The sequence below is a fragment of the Aulostomus chinensis genome, chromosome 15 (genome assembly GCF_037954235.1).
Source record: "Aulostomus chinensis isolate RoL2024-O1b breed Wild chromosome 15, RoL_Achi_v1.0, whole genome shotgun sequence".
Classification (NCBI taxonomy): domain Eukaryota; kingdom Metazoa; phylum Chordata; class Actinopteri; order Syngnathiformes; family Aulostomidae; genus Aulostomus; species Aulostomus chinensis.
Genome location: NC_141334.1, coordinates 2,671,173 through 2,679,949, shown reverse-complemented (window position 1 = coordinate 2,679,949; position 8,777 = coordinate 2,671,173). Strand labels below are relative to the sequence as shown.

The window sequence follows — 8,777 nt, the reverse complement described above, 5'->3', positions numbered from 1 at the left end:
GATGATCTTGATGCACTAAATCTGTAAGTCTGCAAGAACACAGGTGTTACTCTGGTTATGGTTTCAAACCAGGTAACAGTCGGCTGAGGTAATTCTCCCAGCATGCCTCTGGGGTTGATCTCCCCCCCACACAGTGAGGCTGGATGTGAGTGTCAGAGGATCAAACAGATTTGCTAGAATAAGACACAGCGAGCAGCGGCCAGGTTCCCTCCCTCTGTCTGGTCCAGGTACCGGTTCAGTAGTGGAACTGTGCCAGTGGGGAAAATCCTCTCAGCATCTCTGAGTTTCTCCAGGAATTCAACACTTGTCCTCAGATGAACTCCAGTTTGTCCAGTCCCAGTTCCACCAACTCTCCTGAGGTTCCTCTTCTGCAAATAAATATACAACATGACCGCACCTCTAAAGTGAAGTCCAAACATGTGCAGATTGCCCCTTGTTGGCTGGTTCTGGTATCGGTACCAAGTCATGCCACTCCTGGTTCACTCAATATTTTTGCTACATTCGAGACAACTTGGAAGTCTGGGAAAAAGGGATTTAGAAACCTAGAAATCACAGGAGTGCTGCCTTGTTAATGTTTACTCTGTGATGAGTGAGGCGTTACTGCGTCTGGTTATTGCGGTTTAACGGGGATTTGGCGCTCACTCTCTGAGGGAACCCACCCCTTGTTACCACGGCACACAAACACACAGGACAGTACAGCTCCCTCCGATTCGTTGGAGTAGCAAAAATATGCGTTTTAATATCAGTTTCACACATCAAGGCACGACCACATTAATACAGGAAGGAACAGAAGGAAGTGAAAGCTCTTGCTCACAGCTCATTTCACCCCGGAACCATCAAAATGGGGAGGAAATGAACAACAAAAAAAAAACTTAGTAGATAGTTTTGTAACTGGCCACATGGTGGCGCTTTAACAGCCATTTTGACTGTTTCATCAAGTTCCAGCCTCTGCTGTAGCTGGTGTGTGTTGTGTTTGAGAGTTTAGTGACTCTCTGCTGAATATTAACCAATTAATCTCAAGTAATGTTAAGAATGTGTTTACAAGCAAATGTGGCTGATCACTGCTCAACATTTATAAAGTGGACCCCCCCATCACCGCACACACACACGCACACGCACACACACACACACACACACACACGCACGCACGCACGCACACACTTACAAAACTACATAAAACAAGCAGCAGCTACATTTGGTACCTGCTACATAAATCATTTTAGGAGCTACAGCGTGTTACACCTGTTTGGCCACGCCCACAATCAAGATAGGAAACAACAGTTTCACAAACAAATCAGCAAGTGGACGAGACTTGGATGAAATACGTCCAGAAAAAAACAAACCAAAAAACATGACAAGGTTGTGATGTAACTGGGCGTGTCCTAAATCAATATCACCGTCACCAGCATTTGACTTCCACTCATTCACCACCACATGGTGGCGCCATTGTTGCGGGTTCTGAATATGTGAATCAGTCCATTTGGAACATGCAGTTCTTAGAGTTTCACAGAAACTCTTCATGTTCTCTTATTCCCAAGAGAGAACCGTTGAGTCGACAAGATCATTTTTCTAAAAGTCACGCGGCAGGTAAAAATCAGGAAAGAAGATAGAGATGCTTTTCTAGGGAGCTGAGACGCAGGCTAGTTAGCTAAGCACAATGAATGATAGTGGCTGGGAAGTGTTAGCATCAACTACATCTGGTTCAGGACAGTGGTGTGTCCAGCAGGAATCCTCCTCATCTTTCCCAGCCAGGAAAATAGTTCCGGCTACATTTCTGATTGTAGAATTACAGTGTCATTTTAGATTCTTTTTTTCAGAAGAATTGCTAATTTCAAACGAGGCAAAGACAGAGCTATGCTAACACTTCCCACCCACTGTTATTCGCTGTGCTAAGCTAACTAGCGTGGGTCTCAGCTCCCTAGAGAAGGGTCTCTGTCCTCTTGTCTGACTCTGGCGACAATGGACATAAAGGGACTTTCCCTGAAGGACGTTATGTTGCATTAACGCGACGAATACTTGAGCGTTGCTAACGGTTTCGTAGCTACACGCGTGTAAGACTAGCTATCTGTAATTACTGAAACATTAAAGATTTAAGCAGATGTCGTCTGCATAGAGTTGTCTTTGTGTTTTTTAATTAAACATTATTAACCTTTAACGCTTCAGGCAGACAAACAACAAGCGTCAGGGATGGCGCCGTCAGCCGCGTCAGGTGGTGAACACTTTTGATATGAGGAAATCATTACGATGAAAAAACACACATTCTTAAAGGAGGAAGTAAATTCATGGGCAAGTGAAGGATTGAACTACGCCAGTGATTGTTTACAAGACAAAAGTCCTCATCTCGGCCTCACATTGTCTCATCAGACGTGAGAGAAACCTCGGTGACGGCGGCGGCTCTCAGGAGTCCAGACTTTCACGCTGGAGTTTCCTGGTTTCGCAGGGTTTCCCGCCCGGCGTCCCGTCATGGCTCTGATTCAGCCGGACGTTTGACTCCTCATCAACTCTGTGGGACAAAGACAACACGAATCACTGAGCAGTTCAAAATCCTGATTAGCTTTAACTTCCCCTCAGATGGCAGTTTTCCATCACGTGGGCTCAGATGTCCTCCTGTCCTCTACCAAACTGAGCAAACGGCTTGGCAGAGCAGACTTGGGTTTGATCGACATGGACGATGCACTCGCCGGTTTGTAAAGGGAAGCTTTTGGACAGATTAGCTTTTAGCAGTCAGTCGCTATTAGCTTGCAGCGATAAGTAACCTACAGGAGGAACCTGTGCACGAATTCAAGACGTCTGCCGTCGAGAGTTTGATGCACATACGATGATAATAGAGTGAAATATTATTTTATCATCACTGCTGCAATCTGAAGTCCAATAAATCCTCAAATAATGTGGATGAGTTGTCCTGCAGATGTCCTGATGATGATGTCACACGCTAATGTTTCCTGTCCAGACTCCAAATATTTATTTATGGCAACTTTTAATTTGAAAGAACGCACTTTGGATTAAACACCACAGCTTCATTATTCCTTCATGGACCCTCAGAAATCCAAAATAGCTGCTGATCCTTTGTGTTTGTCACTCAAGGATGAGTTGAGGTTTCGGGGATTGAGGATGACCTGAATTTCCACTCACATCACTCTTTTGGTCTTCTTTGCTGTTCATCTGATCTTCTTGTTTCCCTCCGGAGCTTCCCTCCTGGACTTCATCCTCTGTCTTTTCCTCCTCTCCTCCCTTCTGGCTCTCCCCATCCTCCTCTTCCTCCTCCTTCTTCTCCTTGTCTTCTCCTTGCAGCTCCATGCCACTCTCCGTCTCATCTTCTCGATGGGATCCATTGTTGTCTGCCTCCCTGTCCTCCAGCTCTGTTTGACCTCCATCACAGAAAACTCCTCCTCCTTCTCCTCCTCCTGCCCCTACTTGCTCTGTCGCCATGTCATCTGGCTCATCCTTGATTCCTGAATCTTCACCCTCATTGGCTCCACCCACTTCTTCTCCACCGCTGGACTTCCTGTGGCGGCGGGATGGAGGGCGTCGCCGGATGGAGTGGCGAGCTCTACCCTGGAGAGGAACCAGTCAGACCAAAGAGAGGAAAGTGAGATCACCATCCTCACACCCCTCCAAGCACTGAGGCTCATCGTCACTTATCAATGAAACTCCTTGTAGCCAGTTAACCTTGGCAGCTTAAGCTTAAATGTCTTCTGTGTGTATCACAAGTTTTAAGGTCTGAAATATAAAACTTGCCAGTTTTATAATGTCAGTTTAAATTCCATTTATTTCCATTTGCAAACCTGTGGGAATACAGATATTCAGAGGAAAAAACGAACTGAAGCTGACCATGCAGTCTCTAATCTTGGCGTCTGACTGACAGCTGGAGGGGCGAGCCAGTGTTTGATTGACAGCAGCTGGAAGTGTGTGCCAGTGTTTGATTGACAGCAGCTGGCGGTGTCAGTGTTTGATTGACAGCAGCTGGTGGTGTGTGTCTGAGTTTGATTGACCTTGTTGATGCATGGCAGGATGGATCCCTCTGCCGTAGTGGGAGGGTCTTCAAAGGAGGTGGGTCCCTCCTCCTCAGTCAGCGGCGTGATGACGACGGGGCTGGTAGGGGTTGACGTGGATGAGGTAGTAACCGTGGTTTCTGGGCCAGAACTGGGGGAGGGCACGGTGAAGGAGGGGGGCAGCAGCCTAAAGCCAGGGCTCTTGGGAGAAGGCAGCAGCGCCGTGGGGGACAGAGCGAGGTTGGCCTATGAGAGAGAGGGTGATGATGTCAGACTGGTGATGTCAGGGCAATGATATCAGACGAGCAGGGCACCTGGACTCACCTGAAGCTTCTCAATAAGAGCAGAGTTCCTCTTGGCTTTGGTAGGTAGAGGAGAGGTGACACCTGGAGGCTACACACACACACACACACACACACACACACACAGTCATCAGTGAATCTCAGTCCCACAGAACCGTATTTAGACATCAGGCTGGTGGTTTCCTGTAAACTCCCTCACCTCCTGGTGGTCTTCCTGCGGTTTGGGCAGGTGGAGCGAGCGAGGAGGCCGCCGTCTGACCGGCTTATCCTGAAAAAACAAGTGTTCATGTTCATGATGATCAGAGCAAACATGTATGTTCTCACTAACATTCTGATGTGCCCCTTCCACGGCACCGTGTTCATCATGTCTGAGATGTCAGAGTGGGGCGTGTCTATAGCCTGGCATCGTTGAAACACTGGGTGTTGATGAGCTCACTGTTTCGTTCCCGCTGGCGTTGTGTGGACAAACGGAATCTTTGAACCTTCCTGCAAGTTCAGCCACAGAGGGGCGGGATGGAGCCTCCTCCTGAGGATGGAAGGAAGGAAGGAAGGAAGGAAAGATGGGTAAACCTGCGATACTGGACAATTGATTTAACCTTCCATTCCATCGAGGAATTCCAGAGAAAATGTCAACTCAACATGGGACGAACAGACAGAAAACCTGAAAAAAAAAAATCCCTTGGACCAACAGCGTTCACTGGTATGAAGGCATAAAACCCACCAGCGCTGCCGCTCAGGTGCAGGCCCGCTGGACTAAAACCAGTCAGAATTCAAGTCCCGTCAACCTCCAGAGTTAAAAAGACTCAGACGGTGTTGAGTTAAAACCCCTGAGAAGCTGATTTGTAGATTTCCTGATGGTCTTTGAAGGTGTAATGTGTTTCTCTCAGTCAAGAGGACCAGATCTAAAGTTAGAAGTAACGACGTATTTGCAGGAACCAGATTCTGTAAAAAAAAAAAAAAAAATCTGATTTGGCTATAATGGACTCAGCTGATCAGTCACATGACCAAAATTCAGGTGACTTGTTTGTAAACTGCAGGATATGAAAATAACCACACACGTTTTTAGAGAAAGTCTCTTATTGTCCATCGTCCCCTGAGACAGAAAAGAAGGTAGAGACTGTTCTCTAGGAAACAGAGACCCACGCTAGTTAGCTTAGCACAATGAATGGTGGTGGGTGGGAAGTGTTAGCATAGCTACATCTGTGCTTGCATGGATATGGCAAAGGTTGTTGTATGACTTTCTCCATGAAACGATAATTTAGAATGATGAGACTTTGCTACCAGCAGGTTTGATCTGAAAGACTTCCATCAGCCATCACAACCCCAAATAGCTCAAAAGAGATACACACACACACACACACACACACACACACACACACACACACACACACACACACACACACACACAGCTGTTGACGTGCAGTTGATCCACGTCCATTACAGCGGAAGGTCTCACATTGCTGACATTCAACAGATAATGAAGTCACATTGCTCGGAGGACACACACACACACACACACACACATACACACACACACACACGTTCACAAAGAACTTAGTATCTTTGTGAGGACACTTTTTCATAACAACCTTTCACTCAAACGTAAACCATTGCGACACAGAGGGACACCCCCCCCCCTCATGAGGTCCCCACAAACATAGAGAAACAAGTGTGCAGTGTGAGGTTGACACATGTCGTGATGACAACAACAACCGTTAAACTGCCCGCTTCCTCTGAGAGAGTGTGTGTGTGTGTGTGTGTGTGTGTTCACTCCTGCTGCTTTCATTGTGAAAATATCCGCTGTTGGAACACTAAATCATAACTGCTGCCCTAACTAGGAGGTGCGGAGGACTAAAACTGCCACAATCATGAATCTCAATAGAAGAATATATAAAATAATAAAGAAACTAAAAGAATGTGACAAAAAATGTGACTGTGAAAACAAAGTAGTTGAACTTGAGGGAGCTTTTATTTACTTATTCACATAATCAAACTGAGTGACTCCTTGATTTTGTAAGAAGGCAAACGACAGCAACTGAAAAGCGCCTTGCACAGGACGCTCTGTTCTGCTCGTGCAGCGTCGTTAGCTAATCGCTGGCATGTGATGTTTGTGACTCAGTCGTAGAACCACTGTTACATGTTATAAAAAAGTAAATATGCATATTTGTTGCACCTCAGGCATCACCTGGGAATTCCTAAGTGTTAGCAGCTAACCATTAGCTTAGGAGGTTTGAGTTAATACACATTTTTACAGCAATTGCTAACTGCAAATAGGTTTTTTAAAAACAAACCTACCTAATGAAACCCTGTGTCTCAGTCTTCGTGCTAATCTAAGAAAAATGTTCCCTGCGACCAGTCTCCATGCTAAGCTAGGGTAAGTGTTCCCTGCGACCAGTCTCCGTGCTAAGCTAGGGTAAGTGTTCCCTGCTACCTGTCCTCATGCTAAGCTAGGGTAAGTGTTCCCTGCTACCTGTCCTCATGCTAAGCTAGGGTAAGTGTTCCCTGCTACCAGTCTCCATGCTAAGCTAGGGTAAGTGTTCCCTGCGACCAGTCTCCATGCTAAGCTAGGGTAAGTGTTCCCTGCTACCTGTCCTCATGCTAAGCTAGGGTAAGTGTTCCCTGCTACCTGTCCTCATGCTAAGCTAGGGTAAGTGTTCCCTGCTACCAGTCTCCGTGCTAAGCTAGGGTAAGTGTTCCCTGCTACCAGTCTCCGTGCTAAGCTAGGGTAAGTGTTCCCTGCGACCAGTCTCCATGCTAAGCTAGGGTAAGTGTTCCCTGCTACCTGTCCTCATGCTAAGCTAGGGTAAGTGTTTCCTGCTACCTGTCCTCATGCTAAGCTAGGGTAAGTGTTCCCTGCTACCTGTCCTCATGCTAAGCTAGGGTAAGTGTTCCATGCTACCAGTCTCCATGCTAAGCTAGGGTAAGTGTTCCCTGCTACCTGTCCTCATGCTAAGCTAGGGTAAGTGTTCCCTGCTACATGTCCTCATGCTAAGCTAGGGTAAGTGTTCCCTGCTACCTGTCCTCATGCTAAGCTAGGGTAAGTGCTCCATGCTACCAGTCTCCATGCTAAGCTAGGTAGGTGTTCCCTGCCACCAGTCCTCATGCTAAGCTAGGGTAAGTGTTCCCTGCTACCTGTCCTCATGCTAAGCTAGGGTAAGTGTTCCCTGCCACCAGTCCTCATGCTAAGCTAGGGTAAGTGTTCTCTGCCACCAGTCTCCATGCTAAGCTCCAGTAAGTGTTCCCTGCCACCAGTCCTCATGCTAAGCTAAGTGTCCCCTGCTACCAGGCTTCTCTGCAACACGCAAAGTTTAAATCTTATAAGTGAAGGGAATTTTGAATTGAAACGGCAGGGATGTTTGAGGAACGTCCTCAAAAGGGACCCACTCACTGAAATGAGACACGTTGAATTGCTGTTGATGAGTTCAGACTCTTGGCTCAGATGAAGATTAAACGTGGACTCTCAGAGATTGAAATATAATCTGAAACACCCAACGTTTCCCCAGCAGGCCGATCTACTCATGGAAACGCTGAATGTTACGAAGAACACATTGTGGAGCCAGAAAATTAAACGGTTGAGTAGATATTTGGCTTAAATTCTGTTTGTTCTCATATCTGATCTTTGAAAAAAGCAGGAAGAACTAATAAATACAGTTGTGATTAAAGGCATTTAAACGTTTAATAGCCTGAGGACACAAGAAACACGATCAAAATGCAGTTTGATCATAAATCAGTATCATAAATACCACATCATCAATGCGAAGAAAGAATATCTGAAGCCAAATTAAAACGCCGTTGATGGGCAGCAGCAATAAACATTATCGGCTCTGTGTTTGACCCTCGGATTCCAACTTTGCTCTAACAAAAGACAATCAGGTGAGCAGCAGCAGCAGCAGCACATTAGAGGAAAGTTAGAGGAGAGTTACCTCCATCCTGCTGGTCGTCTCTCTCCGCCTGCTTTATGTCGAGTATGTGTGAAAGAGCGAGCGACGGCCTGCAGGTTAAATATAGAACCAGAGTCACTACAGACGCATCGCAGCTCATGTTCAGTCACATGTTTATCATTTCTCACTTTATGGGTCTTCATGTCGATTCATTCAACCTCATCCAGCAACTTAATTATGATATCACAAAAAAAAGGAATTCCACTGCATTTGCTTCCCTGCAGGTTTCAACACAAAAGTAGATTAAGGAAGAAAACTCTGAGTTTTCATTCACATGTTGCAGAGGTTTCAAGGGATTTTCCTCCATATCTGCAAAAGTAAAAGTATTTAGAAAAAAGTATTCAGAAATAAGATGTGTGTGTGTGTAAATAACATTTTCAGTTTGCTTCTTAATATCAGCATAGCTAGTTTGAACTGTTTTACATCCAGTTAGAGTTAAACTATTTTATATACTGTTAACTAGTTTATCGAAACAACTATTTTATATACGTTAACTAGCTTATCTAAACAACTATTTTGTACTGTTAACTAGTCTATATAAA

The 8,777-nt window shown here is 45.6% G+C and overlaps 1 protein-coding gene across 2 annotated transcripts; it reads right to left on the bottom strand.

Annotated features, from left to right (window-relative positions):
* Nucleotides 1-709: 709 nt before the first annotated feature.
* dub (duboraya) lies at nt 710-8,319 on the bottom strand. Of its 2 annotated transcripts, XM_086179328.1 has the most exons (7): nt 8,218-8,319; nt 4,731-4,820; nt 4,494-4,562; nt 4,317-4,385; nt 3,993-4,238; nt 3,133-3,555; nt 710-2,503 (listed from the first exon to the last, which is right to left on the bottom strand). In XM_086179328.1, exons 1-7 carry the CDS (start codon nt 8,221-8,223, stop codon nt 2,498-2,500), a joined length of 909 nt encoding a protein of 302 aa, XP_086035454.1. In that variant the 5' UTR covers nt 8,224-8,319; the 3' UTR covers nt 710-2,497. The 2 variants fall into 2 exon arrangements, with proteins under 2 accessions (XP_086035454.1, XP_086035455.1); XM_086179329.1 differs by lacking the exons at nt 4,731-4,820; nt 8,218-8,319 and adding an exon at nt 4,649-4,714.
* Nucleotides 8,320-8,777: the final 458 nt, after the last annotated feature.